General features: G+C 42.0%; 1 protein-coding gene across 2 annotated transcripts; it reads left to right on the top strand.

The window, feature by feature from the left end:
- The first annotated feature begins 431 nt into the window (after positions 1–431).
- On the top strand, positions 432–24012 carry Cd48 (Cd48 molecule). Of its 2 annotated transcripts, none has more exons than XM_063272019.1 (4): positions 432–572; positions 14800–15102; positions 17873–18139; positions 21425–21571. In XM_063272019.1, the coding sequence occupies exons 1-4, from the start codon at positions 500–502 to the stop codon at positions 21436–21438; spliced, it is 657 nt and encodes a 218-aa protein (XP_063128089.1). In that variant the 5' UTR covers positions 432–499; the 3' UTR covers positions 21439–21571. The 2 variants fall into 2 exon arrangements, with proteins under 2 accessions (XP_063128089.1, NP_620803.1); NM_139103.1 differs by lacking the exon at positions 21425–21571 and adding an exon at positions 23268–24012 and having other exon boundaries at positions 466–572.
- Positions 24013–25296: the final 1284 nt, after the last annotated feature.

Consider the following 25296-nt stretch of genomic DNA (forward strand, 5'->3'; position numbering starts at 1 on the left):
ACTGCTTCCTTCAGGACAGTTAAAAGTAAGTTTGGATTTTTCAAAGTTCACATTAACATCTTTACATAGTCCCTTTGATCGTACCACTTTGCAGAAGCAGGCTGCATGGGGAATGGATGGGCCGGCTTTGCATGGGGAGCAGCTGGGTGGGTGGGCCTTGCTAGGAGCGGCTAGAGAGAGTCTCCAGCGAGTTCTCCGGCGAGTTCTCCGGTTCAGCCCAGATTTATCGCCCAAAATGCAACTTTTTTTTTTTTCCGGAGCTGAGGACCGAACCCAGAAAAAGTCGTTATTTAGCTAAATCACCAACCCCGGATTTGAATTTTATTCCGTTTGGTGTGAACGTAGTGGTTCTTCTTTCTATTTCTATGATAATTCATGAAAAAAAAAAAAAAACACGAAACGGAAAAACTTCATACAACTTCCTGCCTTGGGGTTTTGATGCTGGTTGAAGGCGCGGTTCCAGTTGTCTCCAGTGTCACAGGCAGCTTCTCAAAGTATTATGTACTTCAAAAAACGGAGATGGTTTCTGATCCTGGAATCGCTTTTGCTGTCTTTGGTAACTGGATTTCAAGGTAGTTTTCACTAAGTGGTCGTGCACTGAAGGCACTGCCAGTTGGGAAAGGGGAGGTGGGGCTTAGCTCAACCTTGGAAATGAGTGCGCTCTTGGGCTGGGTGCTCTCAGCGGGGCTCTGGGAAGGCAGGAAGCATTCCTTAGCTCTGGAAAACCAGGCCCGTTTCTTTTCACAAGGGGACAAGAGAAACGGAACCTAGGGGAGATAGAGAAGTGGGACTCATGGCTGGAGTTCTGTGAACAAATTTTCAGTAAGAGGAAGGAAGCTCTCTGCTTGCTAAAAGGGGCTCCTTTTTTGTTTTTTGTTTTTTGTTTTTTAACTTGCCATGTTTTATGTTCAGAAGCAATGTGTTCCCTTTGGTGTTGGAAACTTGCTTTATGTAAGTCTTGCCCTGAGAGAATATAAAAAGTAGTTGACTGTATCAGAGACAGATCCAAATTGTGGGAATGTTACAATGGCCTGCTCTGTCGGGAGTCTCCGAATGAGGGTCTGAGTCTAAAAGTGGAGTTATATAAAATAACCGATTTACGTTGCGATAAGGTCCACTGCTCAGGGCCTGAGTCCATTTTTCTACTCCAATTGCCTGTGGTCCCAGGCCAGCTGAGAAGGAGTTAGGCCCTTGCCTCTCAGGCTAGTTCTCTGGGTAAACACTTTTCACTGTAAGGGGCTTTACTTTCGGCAATGGGGGTGAGAGTGAGTAACACCAATGAAGGGAATGCCAGGAGGCTCCCAGCCTGGAGAGGGTAATGGCGGAAGCAGAGTAGAACTCTGGTGGTTACTTTGAAGTCTGAGTGTCTCAGGAAGTTCTAGCCCTCTAACTGTACTGAAATGCTGGTGATAACTTCTTTTCTGAGGGTAAAAGGCTGCCGGACATAGGCGATTGACACCTGGGAATGTGGCCTTTTTTCCTCTCTGGGGTGGGGTGGGGTGGTGGTGGTGTATGAGAACTGCACGGCTCTAACTTTCAGCCAGCAAGTGGGGAAGTCACAGAAAGAAAAAGGGACACTTAGAAAAGTGATTATAGTGTTTTTTACTAAGTTGTAAAAAAAGTTTCCTATGAAAGCTACCTAAGGGGGAAGCTGAAAGATCCTAAGCCCGGAAAGAGAAAATTCTTCTCTAAGCAGGGAAAGGGAAGAAATATCTCTAAGGGAGAAAAATTCTTCTCTCTTCTCTTTGCCCTCAGCACTGACAATCTTTACTGAAAGATTTACGTTGCGATAAGGTCCACTGCTCAGGGCCTGAGTCCATTTTTCTACTCCAATTGCCTGTGGTCCCAGGCCAGCTGAGAAGGAGTTAGGCCCTTGCCTCTCGGGCTAGTTCTCTGGGTAAACACTTTTCACTGTAAGGGGCATGATTACACGCTACAAAGTTCATCACAACTTCACACAAAAAATCAAATCATAAATTGAAATAGAAGTTTACAACAGGATGTTTAGTTCTTGTCCATTAGGAGTAATTATCTGGCTAAACATCCATCACCTGTAACGGCCCCACAGGTTCCCTGAAGGTTTAAAACCATAACTAAGTTATTAGTGAAGTTTTGTATAAATAAACCTACTTAATATTTTATCTTCTGTCCTAGCACCTATAATAAATCATTAGTTCCCTTTTTATGAGCTTTGGTTAATTGCTTTACAATCTATTGGAATATGCTCTGAGTAGGAGAAAGTCTGGTTACCATCTAAGAGCAATTAGCTGGGAGACTGGCAGAGTTCTCACTGCAATTTTGACTATCAGAAGAGGACCTAATAGTAGTCCCACTATAAAAGAGCTTAACAATCACTGATACAATTTTAGGAATTCTTACAGGATCATCATTAAGACTTAAGAAGTCATCTGTTTATATAGTATCACCACAAGACAATAGGTCTTTGTGGATCTGCTGAGATCTGCTCCAAAGGGGTGGGCTTTTACTTAATGATTGCTATATATGTTTAACAATGACAGGAAAATCATACTAATACCAGGAATCTTCCCCAAAATGGATTCCCTTAGGCCTTGCCTAATAAGGGCGAGCCTGCCACTGATTATATAATAATCTGAAGCAGGCAACCTCAGGAAGATCATCTGCTAGTTATTAGCTTGTCCCATTATGGCCCCTGACAAAGGACTTTGAAGAATGAAGAACATTGTAAGACTGTAGTGGTGTGCAAGTCTTAGGGAGACAAACTGGCCCTGTGTGGAGGAGAGCTGGCTGGATCCCTCATGCCAGGCTACTCTCCCTGGTGATCCTGGGGCGGTCTGGCTGCAAGTCCAGGGAGACACTGCCAGCAGGGCCCTTTGTAACTGTACTGAGCACCGTGGACTGATTCAGCTCCTAGGACAATATTAGAGCTGTTGACTTTGGAGCCAATAGGAAGTATTGGTTAGCTGTTAAGACCAAACTGGCAGATCTGAATTTTGTTGTTTGCCTAAAAAGAAGTGTCCATCTTAACCCTGGGCCTCTCTGTCTAGAGTTCTATGTACCCTCAACTCATCCTGCCTTGCAACAGCCATTTTGTTTTCATGCCTCTTCTTCTTGGAAGCCCTGGGGCTCAGATCGCAGCTCATGACTTGTGGGTTTCTATCTTGTTGGGACAGTATCCTGTTTCTCAACGGTGCTCGGAGCCCAGCACACACTCAGCATTTAACCTCAATGAAAACTTCAAAGATCTTCCCTTTGCTCTGCCTGTCCATACCTTCATGAGCATTTGACTAGCCTCTTCCCTTTGTAATGCTTGCCTTCAGGGTAAAGTTTGAGACGCACTTTTGATAATTCTTCTCTCACCATTTTTGGGGTTCCCTAAACTGTTCATTTCAAGGTGATGATTCAGCGTGCTCTCTGCTCCCTGGGCTTCTCTGTACACATGGTCTTTAATAAATTTTATTAATACTAATACAATCCTGCCAGCCCCCTAATAGTGAGAGTTCTATGGATTTACTTAATCAGTTCTAGCACAACCACAGGGGGATTACCCCTAGTTAAACTGTCTACTTCCTCAACTACACTCTCCAGACACTTGCTGTTGTGTCTTCCCAGGTTATTTCTTCTCTATCAGCCTGTCCTCAGAGTCCATTTCACGCCTGGTCCCTCATATCAAATGGACACCTCCTGTTTTCTCCTCCTCCTTCCTCCGCCTAGAAGGAGGCACTGAAAATGGCATTATACTGGGGTATGAGGAGAACTTGTTTTTGTCCTGACTCCATCCTGTAGGGTGTTTCGTTTTGTTTTGTTTGAAACGGGGTTTCTCTGTGTAGCCCTGGCTGCCTTGGATTCTCTTTGTTGGCCAGGGTGGGCCTCGAACTCCCAGAGATCAGACTGCCTCTGCCTACTGAGTGCTGCTGGGAGTAAAGAGGTATGCTGGCATGCCCAGCCGGTAGGGCATTTCAATGACTCAGTTTCCTCAAAAATGAGCATGCCGTCTTACCTTCCATGTCTCTGAGGCGCTTCTAGTCAGATTCAATGAAAATCTAAAATGTCAAGATGGACTGGAGACATTTGTAGCCTGAGGCAGATGGGAGTGGGGGGATATGCATGCATGAACTCTCAGGCCCCAAGCTTCCACCCCAGATCTGAGTTTCTGTTCTTTTTTTTCTTTCTTTCTTTCGAGTGTCTACTCTAGACTTTCCAGACACGTATTCAAACTTTGACTCAATGGGATTTTTTATTGTTCCGACTTTTTATTTCTGTTTAACGAGTGCCCACAGAACCAGTGCTGAAAATAACAGGTACAGCTCATGTCACTCAGGAGTCGGAGGTGGTCTTCACTAGATACTGTTCATCCACGGCTTCTCTACTACTTACAGAGAGATTGTGGTGAACCCCAGAGTCATCTGCAGGCATTCTGATTTGCATGGCCAGTGTCTGAACTGTAACGCACCCAATAGTCAGTTAAGACCAACCCACCAATACTGCCTGTGGTTTCTAGCTTTGCAAGTCGCATCTCAGCATTCTGTTCATTGAGGCAGCCATGAAGGCTCATCCAGTTTCTAGAGGAGGAGACATTATTGTTATTGTTCTTTTGAGACAGGGTCTTTTGTAACCTAGGCTGACCTCACATTTGCTGTGTAGCCGAGAATAACCTTGAACTCCTGGTCCTACTGCCTCTGCTTCCCAACTGCTGGGATTGCTGACTTTTCCTCAAGGGAAAGGGAGCAGGAACCCCAGTACATAATACTGACGGGAGGTGTAAACCATTCCCACAGCCAAGCATGGTGGTATATGCCATTAATCCCTCCCACTCGGGTAGATCTCTGTGAGTTCAAGGTCAGGTTGGTCCATATGACAAGTTCCACCACAGCCAGATAATAGGAAGACCCTGTCTTAAACAAAAGAACAGGACAAAAACAAAAAGCCCATGTTCCATCATTTTTCTCCTCCCTAACTTTTCTGTCCTTTCATTGTTGTCTGCCCTAACTAATAGCACATCAATTTGCTTAGTTTCTCAAGCCAGAGTTCTAGTAGTTCTCTCCAGTTCCTTTTCCTTGTCTCGCACGTTCAGATGTGTGCAAGTCTATCCACACCCATTGTCTCCAATCCTGGACCAAATGGCCCCTTTCCAGTAGAAATCTGCAGCAGTAGCAGCATTCATCCACCCTAGCTGCTCTTTTTGGACCATTCTCTGTACCCAGCTGATTTTGAATACTGCCATTGGGTTAAAGTTTCTACAATAGTTACATTTATTTCACTTTTTTCTTTTAAAAATGTGAAACTTTTCAATAGTTGCTATGGCAAATGAGAGGGCTGACATTTTGAGTACAAAGGTCACCAGTCATCTTGCAGTCCCCTCCTGCCCTTACCCAGTCTGTGCTCATTGCATTGAAATGAATCTTGCCTCTGTTGTCTTTGAATGGTGGATGTATTATTAGATAATTAGATCTAATTGGAGTTAAGAAGGACTACCCTAAATTTGGCCCCACTTTCTCGTGGCAACCTCTATAAAGGTCAAGGAAGGAGGAGGCTTTTGCTCTTTCCTTGCTAGCCCTCACTCTTGTTGACAGGTCCATTCCTTCCCTGGATTCCAGCTTACTTTTCAGGATTTTGGTGTCTACTGAAAACCAGCTGAGACATTCACCCTCATACTGGATTCTTGGACTCTTTATTAGGAGATGGCCATTGTTGGATTAGTTGGGCCACAGCTTGTGAGCCACTCTAACATATCTATTTAATAAATCATTCTATCAGTTCTGTTCTTCTAGAGAATCTTGACTTATACAATAATTTAAGTCATTTCAGTCCCTAAGTCAAGCAGACAAAACGGAACCTTCTCTCTTCACCTTCTCTGTCCTTTTGCTTTGGATCCTTCCCATCTGCACCGTAACACCTGGAGAGGAGATCTGATCTCTGTTTCTCCTGTTCTACATTCCTCAGAGTCCGTGTCAAGTGGCCTATTAACTTCATTATGTGCCTTGTCTCAGAAAAGATCATCTTGCGTGTTGTGACCAAGACTTAAATCCAGGATCTTAATATCTATTCACTAAGTGGGTTTATATAGGCTTGTTACATATATGGTCTTCTCAGAGAACTCCAGGTGATACCACACCAATGTCTTCAAGACTCAGCTCCAGTTTATTCTTAAGGAATTTTACAAAAAAAAATACAAGATTTGTGGTTTTAGTAATCTGAATTTCTTCTTCAGACACTTTTCTCTCTCCTGAGCAATTCCTTCGTATGAAATTATGACATCTCTCTCTCTCTCTCTCTCTCTCTCTCTCTCTCTCTCTCTCTCTCTCTTTCTCTCTCTGTGTGTGTTTTAAGGGGCTCACTGTGTAGCACTGGCTGACCTTGAACTCATAATTCTATTGAGTCTAACTTTCAAGTGCTGGGATACAATTATATGCTATCACAACAGATATAATTATGCTTTTCTAACACACAACTAGCATGGATACACAGAGGCAGGATCACTTCTATCACTTCTATTCCTATTATAAGCTATGGGCAAGTACTGTTACTTTGTCTTGAGTATCTAGACACACCGCTTTGATGAATTACATGAAAACCAAGGGTCATTCGCTTTAGTCCTGTCTCATCTACCTTCTTAGAAATAACAGAAATATCCATACCGATCCATGCTTATCACCCTGTACAAAGCTTAAGTCCAAGTGGATCAAGGACTTCCACATCAAACCAGATACTCTCAAACTAATAGAAGAAAAACTAGGGAAGCATCTGGAACACATGGGCACTGGAAAAAATTTCCTGAACAAAACACCAATGGCTTATGCTCTAAGATCAAGAATCGACAAATGGGATCTCATAAAACTGCAAAGCTTCTGTAAGGCAAAGGACACTGTGGTTAGGACAAAACGGCAACCAACAGATTGGGAAAAGATCTTTACCAATCCTACAACAGATAGAGGCCTTATATCCAAAATATACAAAGAACTCAAGAAGTTAGACCGCAGGGAAACAAATAACCCTATTAAAAAATGGGCTTCAGAGCTAAACAAAGAATTCACAGCTGAGGAATGCCGAATGGCTGAGAAACACCTAAAGAAATGTTCAACATCTTTAGTCATAAGGGAAATGCAAATCAAAACAACCCTGAGATTTCACCTTAGACCAAAGAGAAAGGCTAAGATCAAAAACTCAGGTGACAGCAAATGCTGGCGAGGATGCGGAGAAAGAGGAACACTTCTCCATTGTTGGTGGGATTGCAGACTGGTACAACCATTCTGGAAATCAGTCTGGAGGTTCCTCAGAAAATTGGACATTGAACTGCCTGAGGATCCAGCTATACCTCTCTTGGGCATATACCCAAAAGATGCCCCAACATATAAAAAAAGACACGTGCTCCACTATGTTCATAGCAGCCTTATTTATAATAGCCAGAAGCTGGAAAGAACCCAGATGCCCTTCAACAGAGGAATGGATACAGAAAATGTGGTACATCTACACAATGGAATATTACTCAGCTATCAAAAACAATGACTTTATGAAATTCGTAGGCAAATGGTTGGAACTGGAAAATATCATCCTGAGTGAGGTAACCCAATCACAGAAAAACACACATGGTATGCACTCATTGATAAGTGGCTATTAGCCCAAATGCTTGAATTACCCTAGATGCCTAGAACAAATGAAACTCAAGACGGATGATCAAAATGTGAATGCTTCATTCCTTCTTTAAAAGGGGAACAAGAATACCCTTGGCAGGGAATAGAGAGGCAAAGATTAAAACAGACACAGAAGGAACACCCATTCAGAGCCTGCCCCACATGTGGCCCATACATATACAGCCATCCTATTAGACAAGATGGATGAAGCAAAGAAGTGCAGGCCGACAGGAGCCGGATGTAGATCGCTCCTGAGAGACACAGCCAGAATACAGCAAATACAGAGGCGAATGCCAGCAGCAAACCACTGAACTGAGAATAGGACCCCCGTTGAAGGAATCAGAGAAAGAACTGGAAGAGCTTGAAGGGGCTCGAGACCCCATATGTACAACAATGCCAAGCAACCAGAGCTTCCAGGGACTAAGCCACTACCTAAAGACTATACATGGACTGACTGTGGACTCTGACCTCATAGGTAGCAATGAATATCCTAGTAAGAGCACCAGTGGAAGGGGAAGCCCTGGGTCCTGCTAAGACTGAACCCCCAGTGAACGTGATTGTTGGGGGGAGGGCGGCAAGGGGGGGAGGATGGGGAGGGGAAAACCCATAAGGAAGGGGAGGGGGAGGGATTAGGGGGATGTTTGCCCGGAAACCGGGAAAGGGAATAACACTCGAAATATAAATAAGAAATACTCAAGTTAATTAAAAAAAAAAAAAAAGAACGGATGCATCAAGACATTAGCCACGAACAAACCACTTCCGTATTTTGTAAGCAGGCATACCCAGTGATTAGGTCATTGTTTTAGAAATGTTATATGCAGATGGTTGAGGAGGAAGGCACAACATCCTGTCCACAACTGTTTCTCTGCACTCTCCCACGTGGGAAGTGTCTATGGCTTATTCTCCTCTCCTCAAATCATGAGCATTTCCATCTTCAAGTGTCCATGTGAGGCTTGTCAGAGAGGCTGTCTGGGATAACCCAAGTGAGTTTTTTATGGTTGGGTGGGGAACTTTGGTCCCAATGCCTGAGATACTTTTGGTTATCTCCAATGAGGAAACGCTACTGGAGTCTGGTGGGCAGAGTCTGGAGTTACTTAGAACTTTAGATTCTTAGAATCACAGAACAGATCTCTCTTCTACCAAGAAAAAGAAAAAGGTAATATTTGGCTCCAAATACCAAAATGACAATAAAATTCACTGACTTGGGCCACATATTAAATTCACATGGAAATAAGAATGGGAATAAATGTGGGATGTATATCCAGAGACTTAAATCTGGACATGATGGCACACGGGTATTATTCCAGCATTTGGGAAGCTAAGGCAAGAGAATTTTTCACTTAAGGTCATCTTTGACTACATACTGAGTTTGAGGTCATCCTAGGATACATGTCCTTGCATCTGAAGACATAAAATAAAGATCCCAGTGAGAATGTTCTCTTGGGCTGTGTATTTTAAAAGGCCAGGGCACTTGCTTGTATTGCTTCCAAAACCCAGAGATATGAAGGCTTGTGGTTGTACAGTATCTGTTGTTTAGACTGAAACGATTCTGTGTGAAGGAAGGTCAGATATGGCCTGGACCAATCAGAAGCGACTGGAAACAAGTGTCTGGTCTGTCCGAATCAGTCAAAAAACAAAAAAACAAAACAAAAAACAAAAAAACAAAGCAGCCAGTGTAAGCAAGACAGTGAAGCACCACGCTAGACTGCTCTATGGGAATGAAAAGTTTATTGTGGAACAAAACTTGTTCCAGAGAGCAGAGAGCAATGGCTTGGCAGGAAAGCAAGCAGTTTTTATACGACAGGGTAGGAGTCTCTGGGGCACACTGGCCGTTTGAGCTCATTGGGAAGTAAGTACACTTTGCCTGCATTAGGCTCAGAGAAGGGCAATTGTGGCTTTCCTGAGAAATAAGGACCCAAAGCACAGGGTGTCTGAGGCCTGGCTGACTTTAGGTTTCTTACCTGGTAAGAGTTCTGTTCATCTGAGTTGGGCCGGAGGCCATCATCCTAGGATACCATCAGTAAACACTCCCTGTTGGGGTAACCTGCTTTGTGACATAACATGTAAGTTCAGAACAAATGGTGGAGTGGATAGATGAACTGGAAGGATGAAGCAACTCTGAAATGAAGGCTTGAATGAATTTTGAAAGTTCTGGAGTCATGGATCCTTTTATCTTTGGGATCCATCTTCTGATATCTTCTTCAATTTCTTCAATGACTTGAATTTTTTTTATCATCCAAGTATTTCTCTTGCTTGATTAGAGTTAACACAAGATATCTTATATTATTTGAGGCTTTTGTGAAGGTGGTCGTTTCCCTTACCTATTTCTCAGTCTGTTTGTCATTCGTACATAGGAAGGTTGCCGATTTCTATGAGTTAATTTTGTATCCAGCTACTTTGCCTGAAAGTGTTTATCAGCTACTGGAGTTCCCAGGTGGAATTTTTAGGGTCACTCGTATATACTGCCTTACTATTTGCAAATAAAGATACTTTGACTTCTTCCTTTCTAATGTGTAGCCCCTTGATCTCCTTCAGTTGTTGCTCTAGCTAAGACAAGTACTGTACTGATAGGTATGGAGAGAGTAGACAACTTTGTCTTATTTCTAGTTTTAGTGGAAATGCTTTGAATTTATCTACATATAATTTGATGTTGGCTAAGGGCTTGCTATAAACTTCCTTTTACTTATGTTTAGGTACATCTCTTGTAGCTCTAATCTCTCTAGGACTTTTATCAGGAAGGACTTTGGATTTTGTCAAAGGACTTTTTGCATCTAATGAGATGATCATGTGGGTTTTTTCCTTTCAGTTTATTTATATGGTGGGATATACACACACAGACACACACACACACACACACACACACACACACACACACACACACATACACACACATCCTCCATGCATCTCTGGGCTGAAGCCTACTTTATCGTGTGGATGATATCTTTTGATGTGTCCTGGATTCAGTTTGTAAGTATTTTACTGATTATAAGGGAAATTGGTCTATGATTCTCTTTGTTGAATCTTTCTATGGTTTGAGTATCAGGATATTTGTGGCCTCACAAAAATGAATTGGACAATATTCCTTCTGTTTCTGTTTTTTTTTTTAATAATTTGAGTATTACCATTAACTCTTCTTGGAAAATATGGTAAAATTCTGGGCTAAAACCATATGACATGAACATTTTTTGGTTGGGAGTTTTTTTTTTTTTTAATCCCCAAGACTGCTTCTATTTCACTAGGTTTGTTTAAATTGCTTATCTTATCTTGATTTAATTTTGTTAAAGGTAATATATAAAGAAATTATCCATTTCTTTTAGATTTTCCAATTTGGTGGAGTATAGGTTTTTAAAGTATGTTCATGTGATTCATCTCCCTTTTTGTTTCTGATGTTGTTAATTTGGACCTTCACCCTCTGCTTTTTAGTTAATTTGGATAAAAATATGTCAATTTTCTCAAAGAATCAACTCTTTGTTTCATTGATTCTTTGTGTTGTTCTTTTTGTTTCTATTTCATTGCTTTCAGCCCTGAGTTTCTTTCTTGTCTTCTACTCTCCTTGGGTGTGCTTATTTCTTTTTTGTTCTAAAGCTTTCAGGTGTGCTGTTAAGTTACTAGTATGAGATCGCTCCACGTTTCTCTTCTAGACATTTAGTGCTATAAACTTTCCTCTTAGCACCACTTTAACCATTTTCCAGAAGTCTGGGTATGCTGTGTACTCGTTTTCACTGAATTCTAGAAAGGCTTTAATTTATTTTTTAATTCCGTCTTGATCTCAGTTTCCTTGAGTTTGTAGGCTTTCTGTTGTTGTTGATATCCAGCTTTAATCCATGGTGGTCAGATAGGATGCAGGGAATCATTTCAATTTTCTTGTATCTTTTGAGACTTGCTTTGTGTCTGAATATGTGGTCAATTTGGAGAAAGTCCCATGAGGTTCAGAGAAAAAGGTGCATTCTTTTTGTGTTTGGTTGAAATGTTTTGTAAACATCTGTTAAGTCCATTTAGTTTATAATGTCTCTTAACTCCAGAATTTTTTTTTGGGGGGGTTAAGTTTTTGTCTGGATGACCTGTCCATTGTTAGAGTGGGGTATTGAAGTCTCTCACTCTCAGTGTGTGAGGGTTAAGCTGTAGTAGTGTTTCTTTTACAAATGTGGGTATACTTGTGTTTGTACAAGATATCAAAATGGCTACATGAACTTGCTTCTTAGGTCCATTTGCTTGGAATATATTTTCCCATCTTTTACTCTGAGATGATGTCTATCCCTGATGTTGAGGTGTATTTCTTAGATGCAACAGAAGGATGGATCCTGTTTTGCCCCCATTCTGTTAGTCTGTGACTTTTATTGGGGAATTGAGACCATTGATATTGAAAGATTTTAATGAATAGTATTTGTTGATACCTGTTATTTCATTATTGCTGCTGTTGGTGGTGCTGTGGTTCTCTCTCTCTCTCTCTCCCTCTCTCTCTCTCTCTCTCCTTTTTTTGATTTTGTGTATCTAGAATTATTTATTCCCTGTATTTTCTTGGATGTAGTTATCTCCTTTAGATTGTCGCTTTCCTTCTAGCATTTTGTGGAAGGCTGGAGTTTTAGACAGATATTGATTAACTTTGTTTTTTTTTTTCTTTTATCATGGAATATCTTATTTTCTCCATGTATGGTAATTGAAAGTTTCTGGGTATACTAGTTAGGGTGGCATTTGTGCTCTTGCAGCACATCTGTCCAGATACTTTTGGCTTTTAGAGTCTCCACGTTTGTTTAATTCTAATATGTCTGCTTTTATAAGTTATTTATTCTTTAATTTCTTGAAGCTTTTAACATTCCTTGTTCTGAACATTTAGTGTTTTGATTATTATATGCCAAGGAGGCCTTTCTGTTCTGCTCCAGGCTATTTGGAGTTCTGTAAGCTTTTTATACTTTGATAGGCATCTTCTTCTTTAGGTTAGGGAAATTTTCCTCTATGATTTTACTGAAAATATTTCCTATGCCTTTGACCTACATTTCTTCTACTTCTATTTCTATTATTCATAGATACTCTCTTTTCAAAGTATTCCAGGTTTCCTGGATGTTTTGTGCCAGGAGTTTCTTAGTTTTAACATTTCCTTTGAATGGCACATCCACGTAATCTATTGTGTCTCTGAGAGTTTCTTAGTTCTAACATTTTCTTTGAATGGCATATCCACGTAATCTATTGTGTCTCTGATACCCAGGATTCTCTTTTCCATCCCATATTCTGCTTGGTAAAGCCTGCCACTATGCTTCCTGTTCGAGTTTATTTCCTAGTCGAAATAAAATTTTCATTTCCTGATTTCCTACAGATTGGCTTGATTCTTTTTCACTTTTAGGTCTTGAAGGTTTGATTCATTTCTTCCCACTGTTTGTTGGTATTTACATAGACTTCTTTAAGAGACATATTCCTTTCCTTTTTAAGGAACTCTATTACATCCATAAATGCTCTTTTGATCTTTTCTTTGTGCCTTAGATAGGTTGCAATATTCAGGACCTGCTGTCATAGGGTTGCTGGGCTCTAATGGAGTCATATTGTCTTGGCTACTAATGGTTATGTTTTTACAGTGGCATCTAGGCATCTGAGATTTGGAAGATTATAGCTCTAGGTGCTGATATCTGTTCTTGTCTTTGTTGGGTAAGTGTTTTGTTCCTTGGTTTCTTTTTCATCTTCGTATTTTAAGAGAGGATAGTGGCTGTGTGTTGTCTGGTAGGAAATTCTTCTGGTGCCCTCATAGGTGTGGCCACTGAAGATTCCAAGTAAAATGTTTTTATGGGCATTGAGAGCTGACACTTAGGATAGGGTATGGGATGTCAGGACTGAGGGGGGTCCACAGAATGAGGAAAGCAAGGTGTTCCACAAGGATTTGCTTAGTCCTCTAGAAATGGGTACAGAGTATGAGGAAAAGCATAGAAGGTCTGCTACAGAGCTGGGGATGAGACTAGAAGGTTGGACTTAGAGGAGGAATGGAGGGAGTGTGAAGTTCTGTTAGTCCACTTGCTTCCCTGCTTAGAGTGGCCTGTGGGTTCTCAGGGAGTGCCTGCTGGGGTTGGAGACTGGGACAAAGCAATGGGTTGTGGTAAGGAAATTTGGATGTGAATATCTTTGTGATCCATTGGGGATGGGGAGGAGGGGGTCTGCAACAAGTGTTCTGCTACAGATCTGGAGATGAACCTGGGGGATTCAAACTGTAGGAGTAGACATGAAGGTCTTTGGTTAGCCTACTGGCAGGAACGTTCACTTCTTATGTGATAGCTCAAGGGCCTCTTAGGATTAACACACTGACGTATTCCCACCTCCTCATATAGTACCTGACACATGATTTTCAAGGAGTATTAGGTTTTAAACATCGTCTTACTCACATTAGTGGGCAAAGCATCAAAGAGATTTCCCCAGCTTTCCCCCATTCCCTATTCTATATTCCAAATAGTGGCTTAGTCCCACACTACCCTGTCCTTGTCCTTATTATAGTAACAAGATATTATACTGTCAATGCTTTTTTGAGGCAGGGTTTCATGTAGCCCAGGCTTGCCTCAAGCTTACTATGTTGACAAAGAAGTTGTGATATTTGAGATATTCGTGAACTTGAGATACTGCCTGTAACTCCTGAAGGCTAGGATTATAGGCAAGCCCGCTACCAACTAAGCAACACACCACCCCCAGTCCAGGTTTATTTGTTTTTATGTTCAGCTCCCACTTGTGTATTAAATATATTAGATTATAATTATATAATAATGATGTCTGTGAGTAATGTGCTCATTGAATACAACTGGACAAACAGGAAACAGGCCCATAGAAGAAGACTTAGGACCAATTTACTTCAAATTTTGTGTGTGTGTGTGTGTGTGTGTGTGTGTGTGTGTGTGTGTGTGTGAGAGAGAGAGAGAGAGACAGAGACAGAGACAGAGACAGAGACAGAGAGACAGAGATAGAGACAGACAGAGAGACAGAGAAACAGAGAGACGGGGGAGGCTGAGAGGCTATGAATGAAATATCAGGAGCAGCGTAGCATCCTTTGTCTTTTTGTATAACGGCAGAAATTTGGGATTAAGTTCTGCTCCACCCAGTCCTGCCTCACCCTGTTTCTTAGGCTCTAACTTCTTCCTCTTCTATCACCTCAAGCTAAAGTTGGGCCATTGGATAGCAATGCTTTCTCCAAGATAAGTCTCACTCTGACTTTCCTTGGCAGATCAATCAGTACCAAATGTAAATGCCATAACCGGCAGCAACGTAACCCTGACAATCCTGAAGCACCCACTTGCATCGTATCAACGTCTCACCTGGCTTCATACTACCAACCAGAAGATTTTAGAGTACTTCCCTAATGGTAAAAAAACTGTCTTCGAGTCTGTATTTAAAGACAGGGTCGATCTTGACAAAACAAATGGTGCACTTCGTATCTATAATGTCTCGAAAGAGGACAGAGGTGACTACTACATGAGAATGTTGCACGAAACTGAGGACCAGTGGAAGATAACCATGGAAGTATACGGTGAGTCTGGGAGTCAAGGGACAAATGCCCATTCAGGGACCCTGCTGTCTACTGGGAGCCAGGGGGAGCTGACTGAGAGAGGGAGAAGAGAACACTAGGACACATTTAATTAATTTCTCCAGGACATACATCTAGTTGTGAGTGAGCCTGACCCACCTGCTGCCCATTTAAAATACCTTCTGAAGTGAGTCTAAGATTTAAAGTGTTAGGTTTTCATTACTATGACAAAATACCTGAGGGAAAGAATTCAAACAAGGTAAGGTTAATAGCTTCAGAGGGTCTAGGCTGAGGGCAATTGGCTTCAATGCTAAATGACTGCAGGAGGTACAGCATCATGGCAGAGTCGGGCAATGGACCAGAGCCGGTTACCTCAGGCTGGGAAGGAGATATCAGGATGAAGGGTCAAGGACAAGACATGCCTTTCAAAGGCATGCTCCTAGTAACACTTTCCCAATTAGGACCCTCCTTCCAGTTTCTACCATTTCCCAATAGTCCATTCAATTATAATCCATCAATGAATCAATCAATTGATGAGATCAAAGCTTTTTATGTCAATCAACTTTCCACAAGTGCTGCCTACGAATAACCAAGCCTTCAACATGAGGCCCTCCTGAGGAGCCACAAACAGGAAGAAACAACGCCAGACTGGAAACAACAAGGACTATTTCTTCTCTAGTTCCTTATTCCACCCTGTGAGCAACCTAAATTAGTTTTGAATGTACCTCAAATGTACTCTGTCTGAACTTGGACTTCATCAGACTTGTCGAAGAGAAAGGTATTAAGAAGATAAGTTGAGATGGTTCTCAAGGACAGTTCTATCAGGTTGAGCATGACAAATATTTCCATTTACAGCTCCAGCCTAGCCAGTTCCTATGGAAAGAAGATTAGAGTCCTTGGAGTCAGAGGAACCTAAGTTTAAAGCTCTGATTCAATGAAATAAGAATGTGCAGAGTGGCAAACACTCCTGTGTTCTCTCTCACCCATGTGCGGGAGGTTGGTTTCATAGTCCTTAGAGAGCCGTTGGATAAAGAATGCCAACATAGAGTTAAATAGAAGGGGTTTGCTGGGGTTCCATAGACCAGTATTTCAAAATAGCTGGAAAAGAATACCTAAAAGATTCCCAGCCCTTAAGAGGGTTAAATATTTGAGGAGGCAAATCTTAACTTTCTTGATGTATACCAAAATATCATGAAATCCCCCCACAAATATGTGTTGTTATTACATGTCCCTTTAATACCTTAAAATCCCTCTGGTCAGTTACTCAGTGGTTGTGGAGTAAGATTAAAAATATCTCTTCACCCATATTTGGTAAGGATTTTTGGAGGGAAATTCCAGAAACCAACTCTTTGTTACTTTACAAAAAAAAGGGGGGGGGGATGTTAGATGTTGTTCTACGAAACTCCCTAGAGCAATTCAAGGGAGTGCAGAAGACTAAGCAGGGCTGAAAAGAGAAAGACAGGGGCCAGTTCAGAGTTCTGAGTCTCAGGAACTTACAGATCCCACCATTAACAAGACGTAATTTATGCCCAATCAGAAACTCATAAAAAAAATCACTTATTTACAGTTTGTTTAAATTGTGTAATGTGTGTTTCTATGCGACCTGTCTAAATGTTTAATAAACTCACTAACTTTGCTTCATTCTGGTTCACCACAGAATTCTTTTCTGTAGGATCATCTAGGATCCAGGCTTTACCCAAACTCATGTCCCCAAAGGGACAGAAAACTCCGTAGGCCACTGGTGGCTATATCGTAGTGTGTGTTCTTGCTACATGGATAGAGATAAGAAGAAAGAAATCTATGAGGCCACGAATAATTGGAAACCTTACATCTTCTTTTCTCTTTCAAAATGGGTGGACTTAATACTACATTCTCCTTGGCCCAGAATTAAATAAAAATGGTTTCAGAAACAACTCAGGGTCCAGCTTCCATGTTCCTCAGGAAAAGACCGATCAGCCTGTTTTGCAGTTAAATTAATGTGTTCTGGCCTTCGCCTCATGGCTTCCTACAGTTTGTAAGATGGCCACAGGTACAGTGTGTGTTTAGGGGTGGAGGATAAAACTAAACAGCCACCAGTGACTAAAGAGTTCACTGTCTTCCTCCTTGCAGCTCTCTGTTCAAATAAAGCTGGACCCTTGACTACCCCATGGAAAAAGATTCATGATTCAGAATGAAGCAAACAGTACATTTATTAAATACTTAGAAAGTCACAGAAAAAGACAAACTAAGCAAATCCACATTTCTTTATGAGGTTTTGATTCACAACGGAGACAAAGATGGCCTGTTTATAGATTTAAGCATTCCGTACTGATAGTGTGAAGAACTTCAGGCTTCTCTGTTACAGGTTGAGGCCCTTCAGGATTCTCTTTGAATCTGAACTCCAGAATTCTTGAGGGACAGAATAGCGCACTGGTGCTTGAAGTGGGTTATTTTTGGAGAACAGGCCCTGAGTATCTCCAATAGGAAACACAGAAGCCAGCTGGTCTCCCCAGGGGCACTTGACTCATAGATGAGCTCACTTTGTTCCTAATGGCAAATAGTGGCCTCGAGCTCCCCCTCCTGGATCTTCCTTAGTATCACCACCAAACAGCAGCCTCTTGAAGACGAAATTGCTCCCTGTCTCCATCTGTAGGAGTCTCTTGTCCACGGCCATCTTAAATGGCAAGTATGGCCCCTCTCTGTCTCCCTTTGTAGTTTGTTGGCTAAACTTTTGCATCATAAATACAGCACAAATGCATACACCCACTCTGTCTCATAGTAAACTTTTTTTCAGATCTTGTGTCCAAGCCTGCCATCAAAATCGAGAAGACTAAAAATTTGACTGACTCCTGTCACCTGAGGCTATCATGTAAGGTAGAGGACCAAGGTGTTGACTATACTTGGTATGAGGACTCGGGGCCCTTTCCCCAAAGGAATCCAGGATATGTACTCGAAATCACCATCACTCCACACAACAAGTCTACATTTTACACCTGCCAAGTCAGCAATCCTGTAAGCAGCGAGAACGACACACTGTACTTTATTCCACCTTGTACGCTGGGTAAGAATTATCTCCCAGGGAGCTGAGGTGGGCACAAGATGACTGGTTTCTTTTGAAGGAAGAAGGGTGTGGGGTTCTTCCTCTACCTCCTGACAAAGACATAGTGGAGAGTCTCAAAGGCATCATTGATGTTTGAGAGGCTTGGCTTCCGTCTGGCTCTGCAGCTACCTATCAGCCAGCTCACGTCATCTCTCCGAGAAGTTGAGCCCTGAGTAATTATAGGACAGTCTGAGATATCAGGACCATTAGGGAGAGTAGAAAAGTGAAAGAGTAGTCTAGGCAAGAAAGTAAGGGGAAGTGGATGAGTGAGAGAGAAGTTAGTGAATAGGAGAGAGAGTCTTGTCAGCAGATAGACAATGTACCAGTGTTATGCACCTTGGTAAAGGTGGGAAGGGAAATGCTAGGCTTCATGCTTCAGATTTCTCTGTGTTGCCTAGGAACATCTGTTCACATAGTGTCCCTCCCCTTTAATTCAGACCTACGCAGGTACCATTGAAGCCCTAGATTTTAAGAGTCAGTCACTTCTGGGACCACTCCTGATCTAGTCATGGTATTAGTTATTTTTATTGTACCATACTGTAGCATAATAATGTGCTTTTGTTTTAACCCCAGGTGTGGGGATGTGGGGCTGCTTCGGACTCTCCGCATCAGCTGACTGTGATTTGCCTCATGCTTTAGCAGAGGCATGGTTTGGCCAGCTACAGATAGTTTCTGCAACTGTGTAATGTTTGGAATTTGGGAACTTTTCATGTAAATGTGAGATCCTGGAGAGTCAGAGTGGTTGGTGGTAGTTTAGGAAGGTTGTTTTCAGTTTGTTAGCAGTTGTGCTCAAAGAAGAAACAAAAGGGAAAAAATTAGATTCAGGGATCAATCTCTCTGTATCTCTGTCTATTTCTCTGTATCTCTCTGTCTCTCTCTGTCTCTGTTTCTCTGTCTGTCTCTCTGTCTCTTTCTGTCTCTGCCTCTCTCTCTCTCTCTCTCTCTCTCTCCCCCCTCCCTCCCTCCCTCCCTTCCTCCCTCCTCTGTCCTTCTCTCTCTCTCTCTCTCCTCTATCCTTCTTTCTCTCTTCTGTCTAGTTTTAGGGGGTAAAATTGGCCAGAAGGGATAAAGGGTGACAAAAACAAGAACCCACATAATAGCTAAGATCAGCTCCACCGTACAAAAACAGCATAAGATAGGACGGGTAAGAATACAGTCTGTCTCGACAGCGAAGGCGTGGCAATGGAGAGGTCAGATGGCTTTACACATCATGTCCACAGTCAGGAAGCAGAGGGCTGAATGTTGGTGCTCAAAAGGCTTCCTTCTTTTCATGCTTCATTAAGTTGGAGGCCTCAGGTTATGGAATGGTGTTGCCCATATTTAACATACACCTTCCCTCCTCGTTTAAATCGCTCTGGAAATATCCTTAACAGAAACGCTCAGATGTGTGTCTCTTAGGTGATTCCATAGCCCACCAAACTGACAACTGAGTTTAGCTGTCATATCAGTTTCTCCAAGCTCTGTTTCTCTTAAATGTAAGACAAAATACCTGCTCTTATAAAGCTGTAAGGAATAAACGAATGATACGTGTGGATCATGTAACACTAATCCTGGCAAATTAATCACAAATGATAAATAGTAACGGTAAATTAATAGCACCTAAGTTATATTTGGTTCCTCTAACTCTGGAAACAACCAGACTTGGGGGACCCTTTAATGAAATTGTTTACAACCTCCAGAACTCTAGCTACCCCATGCTCCATATTTAAAAGTGCTATCCTTTAGCCCCGATGTACACAGTTTCCTAGAGTAGCTCATACCTGTAGTAGCAATGTTTTTCTGTGACCCATGTTATGTCGGATAACTCTCCTGACAGGCAGAAAGATATTCATTTTTTAAAAAAAATTTATTTATTTATTTATTACATATAAGTACACGGTAGCTGTCTTTAGACACATCAGAAGAGGGCATCAGATCTCATTACAGACGGTTGTGAGCCGCCATGTGGTTGCTGGGATTTGAACTCAGGACCTCTGGAAGAGCCGTCAGTGCTCTTAACCGCTGAGCCATCTCTCCAGCCCCAGAAAGATATTCTGAAGAGACAAATGTACTCTCCATTTGGGAACAGGTAATTTCAATATTAGCTGTTGAAAGTGGGACGTGTTGGCTCATCTAATCCCAGCACTTTGGAGATTGAGGCAGGAGAATAAAATATTTTGGAACCAATGTAGTCTTCATAGTGAGACCCTGTCTCAAAGCCAACAACTAAAATGGGAATAACTCCTACCAAAAGTAACTAAAGTTGAGGGATTATGGAAAAATTATTCTTATGCCTAATTACCTGGCACTCGCTGTCTTCTGACTGTAGTTCCTATTGATATTATGTTTGTGATATTTGTTTCAGATGCAAACATATTTTACCTCAAGACTGAGGTCTCAGGGAGCTGTGCAAAAGAGGAGGCAGAAAGATTGTAAGAGCCAGTGGGATAGAAGGCACCAAGGAAACAATGCCTTCCAGACATAACAGGATTGATGATCATATGAACTCATAGAGACCATGAATCTTAGTTAGGGTTGTACTGCTGTGAGCAGACACCATGATCAAGGCAGGTCTTATCAAGGACAACATTTAACTAAGGCTGGCTTACAGGTTCAGAGGGTCAGTCCATTTTCATCAAGGCAGGAGCTTGACGGCTCCAGGCAGGCATGGTGCAGGAGGAGCTAAGAGGTCTACATCGTGTTCTGAAGGCAAACAGAATACTAGCTAACAGAAAGCTAGGATGAGGATCTTAAAGCCCACGCCTGTAGTAACACACCTCCTAATAGTGCCATCCTTGGGCCAAGCATATTCAAACCACTACACCACAGCAGCATATACAGGGCTGGCACAGGTCCAAGCCATACGGGGTCCCAACAGGGAAGTGGACGTGAGCCTCCATCCCTAACCCAGAAGCTATTTCCAAGTGTCAACCATTTGCAAAGGAAAGTTTAGTTTTCTCCAATGAAGCCTTACTGTATACAAACCATACTAAAGGGCTGGCCCATGCCCAACAGTAGGTGGCCAACACAAAATGAACTCAGTGGTACTCTGGAAGGAGTGTGTCTGTGTGTGTGAGGGGGGGGGCGGGGTGATTTGTTTGTTTGTTTGTTTGTTTTTTAACTTTTCTGGTCTTTTGTTAATATATTATGGTTTCTGATTTTATATATCTGTATGTGTGTCTTTCTCATGCTCTTTCTTTGTCTTTTTGGATTTTCGTTTTTGTTTGTTTGTTTCATTCTGGCCGGTTTGTTTGTCTGTTTTCTAAGGAGACAGAGAATGAAGATGTGGGGTTGGCTGCGTGGGGAGGTGGAGGAAGATCTGGGAGAAGATGAAAGAGGGAAAACCAGGAACAGAATATATTATCGTTGAAACCACAACAACAAAACAGACTGAGGAGTAGAAACAAAGTGGGGAAACGTAGCACTCGAGGTACCGTGACCTTCATTTTGGATCTCAGACCACTGAAACAGTGGACACTGTGGTGGTTGGAATAGGGATGGCCCCACAGGCTTGTGTATCTGGATGCTTGGCTATTAGGGAATGCTACTTCTTGACAGGGATTAGGAGGAACAGCCTTGTTGGAGGAAGTGTGGCACAGGGGGCAGAGAAGCTTTGGGGATTCAAATGCTCAAGCCAGGTCCAGTCTCTCTCTCTTCCTGATGCCTGCCAGTCCTTCCACCGTTTCTGCCTGCATGCTGACATGCTTCCTGCTATGCTGATGGTGGACTAAATCTCTGAAACTGTGAGCCCCAAATAAACACTTTCCTTTATAAGAGTTGCCTCGAACAAGATGTCACTTCACAGTGATAGGACACTAAGACAGACCCCAAGAAATTGGATTTTCTCCAGAAATCCCATGTTGGAAGAGTCAAAGACTATAAAGGCTGGCACCTGCTAGAGGAAGGGCTTGTCTCCAGGGAAGAGATTTCACAGTTATCACAGCATGCCAGAACACCTTGCAGGAGAGATTAAAACCACGTGGGACCACACTCTGACTAAGACTGCTTACTTACGTGTACCTCTTGCCTTCTGTGTAAACCTCAACTACATATTCGGACCTGAATGTGGATTATAGTGGGGATGTTCCTGGACCTTGTTTCCCTCTTCCCAATGTAGTTTTCTTTAACAAATCCCCCCAAAACTTTACTTGGTCTTTTTAATTGGCTTATTAAAGGTGAGTACCTAAGCAGGGTTCTTAGAGCTACCAGGACCCAGACTCTGATCACAGAAACACTCATAATATCTTATCTCCAGAGAACCTGAGTCCTGGAGACATTGCTGTCTGTGTTTCTCAGGGCTTACTCTCCTGGGTCAGACTCTTCTTTGTCTCGGCTTCTGCACATGGGCTGCGGATCTCTATTTTCTTGTTCCCTTCTCAGCCGACTGGTCACAGCTTTCATCTTCCCCTAATATGCTCTCTCACTACAGATCCAATGTGACAGACATTGGGTTATGAGACCACAATTAGGCGAGCCAATTTCCTGTCAATACAACATTCTGAGACCTGGAAAAGGGTGATACTGTTCCTTTAAAAGTGGGAGAGACTGCAGAGAAAATAAAACCACCCCTCCCTGCTATTTGAGGAAGGCTAAACTTATCTTGACATTTTTTTTTTGCCTAAAATTTCCTAGAAAGCCCATCAGTTCTCCTCATTTAATCACTCATCCCTTCTGATATCTCAGATCTCTCCTCTCCGCCTTCCTTCATTGTTATCCATTTTCCTTCAGTCACCTTTCCCCCTGCCCCCATTTGTTTTAGTTAGTACAAATGACTAGTGTGTTAGAAAAACAAGGAGAAGTGGTCCCTTTGTCCCTGACATCAGACATTTTAAAGTTACATGGCCGTATCTCATTGTTCTCCAGTGTATGGGATTGGTTCTTTCCTGGTCCTATGGATAAGCTGGGATAAGTATCCATCACTAGAGTCAGCCATGCCAATGACATTTAAAGAATTTCCCAACTCTTTACAACCTCTGAAGAGGTTGAGCTTTTGGAAGGAGGAGGAGGATTTCCCCAGGGAGGAACCCTTTTCTCCACTGCATCCCCATGCTCAGTCCTTCTCCTCAACCCAGCAAGCAGAGTCTAAGTGATTGGGATTTTCTTCTTGCAGCCAGATCTTCTGGAGTCCATTGGATTGCAGCTTGGCTAGTGGTCACGTTATCCATCATTCCCAGCATCCTGCTAGCCTGACAAGATCTCTCCTCAGTCAAGAAGGAAACATCAAAGCCGTATCTTGCCTTCATCCCCTGCACTGCTCCTAACCATTGACGCTGCTCTGGCTCCGTGGAGCAAAGGAAAGTGTGTTATTGTTATCTGTGCTGGTTTGAATGCATGCTCTATGGAGTAAGCACAGGACCTAGTACAGTGCTACATCACTGATCTTTACAAAGATTCTAAGCTAATTTTTTAAAAACTGGGGGTAGCATCTAATTTTATATACCCTAGTTGTTTCCTAACATTCATTGAAGATAAATGCATTCCTTTTACCAAAATATGTGGCTATCTTATACTAATGTTGTTTATATCACTCTTTTTTTATAAAGATAAATGCATTCCTTTACCAAAATATGTGACTATATCATGCTAATGTTGTTTATATCACTCCTTTTTGTGAAGATAAATGCATTCCTTTTACCAAAATATGTGACTATGTCATGCTAATGTTGTTTATATCACTCTTTTTTATAAAGATAAATGCATTCCTTTTACCAAAAACATGTGGCTATATTATACTAATGTTGTTTATATCACTCTTTTTTATAAAGATAAATGCATTCCTTCTACCAAAATATGTGACTATATCATGCTAATGTTGTTTATATCACCTTTTTAAAAATAAAATCTTTTCACATACTACGATGGCCTGTATATGCTTGGCCCAGGAAGTGGCACTATTGGGAGGTATAGCTTTGTTGGAGTAGGCGTGTCACTGTGGGTGTGTGCTTAAGATCCTCATCCCAACTGCCTGGAAGTCAGTATTCTGCTAGCAGCCTTCAGATGAAGATATAGAACTCTCAGCTCCTCCTGCACCATGCCTGCCTAGATGCTGCCATGCTCCCACCTTGATGATAATGGACCAAACCTCTGAACCTGTAAGCCAACCCCAGTTAAATGTTGTCCTTTATAAGAGTTGCCTTGGTTGTGGTACCTCTGTCCATATCAGTAAAACCCCAACTAAGACACAAGATGGTACCAGGGACTGGGGTATTGCTGTGATAGGCCTGACCATGGTTTTGTTTATAAGATTTAGGGACTTTGGATTTGGAAAGCAGTGGAATACTGTAAGTGGGGTTTAATAAGAATATGAAAGGCTTTGTTATTGAGAGTGATTTGAATTGTAGAGACCTGTCCCAAGAGGTTTTAGTGGAGAATTTCAATATGTGGCCTAAAGACTGTTTTTGTGGTATTTTGGTGAAGAATGAGGCTATTTCTTGCCCTTCCCTGAAGAGTTTGCCTGAGGCTAAGGTGAAGAGACTCAGATTAATTGCGTTGACAAAGGAAGTTGCAGAAACACCCATCATAGACTTTGTTCTCTGGTTAAGCCTCATGAAGAGCATTTTAAACAAGCATAGCAAGCTGAGAAAGGAAAAATATAAAGTACATGGTTCGAGTATGAAAGGGGCAACAGGAAGTGAAATGGAGCTGAATTCCATATTCAAGGATATTAAATTGAATTTAGAGTAGTGACCTTGGGGCAAGATCCTACCCAACTAAGTTTAGGATAAGACATGGTATTATAATCCTTTGATCACAGGAGGCAAAGACAAGCAGATATCTGAATTCAAGGCCAGCCTAGAACAGAGCAAGTTCTAGGTGAAGAAAAACATAAATCCAGGCTTGGTGGATCACACTTTTAATCCCAGTGCTTGGGAGACAGGCATGCAGATCTCTGAGTACAAGGCCAGTCTACAGAGCAAAATCCAGAACAGCCAAGCTGAGTCAGTGAAGAAGTTGGAAAACGGTAAGCTAGTGACAATGTAATAGAACAAGGGGCTCCACTCTCTCCCTACTTATTCAATATAGTTCTTGAAGTTCTAGCCAGAGCAATCAGACAACAAAAGGGGGTCAAGGGGATACAGATCGGAAAAGAAGAAGTCAAAATATCACTATTTGCAGATGATATGATAGTATATTTAAGT

Source organism: Rattus norvegicus, chromosome 13 (genome assembly GCF_036323735.1).
Source record: "Rattus norvegicus strain BN/NHsdMcwi chromosome 13, GRCr8, whole genome shotgun sequence".
Lineage (NCBI taxonomy): Eukaryota > Metazoa > Chordata > Mammalia > Rodentia > Muridae > Rattus > Rattus norvegicus.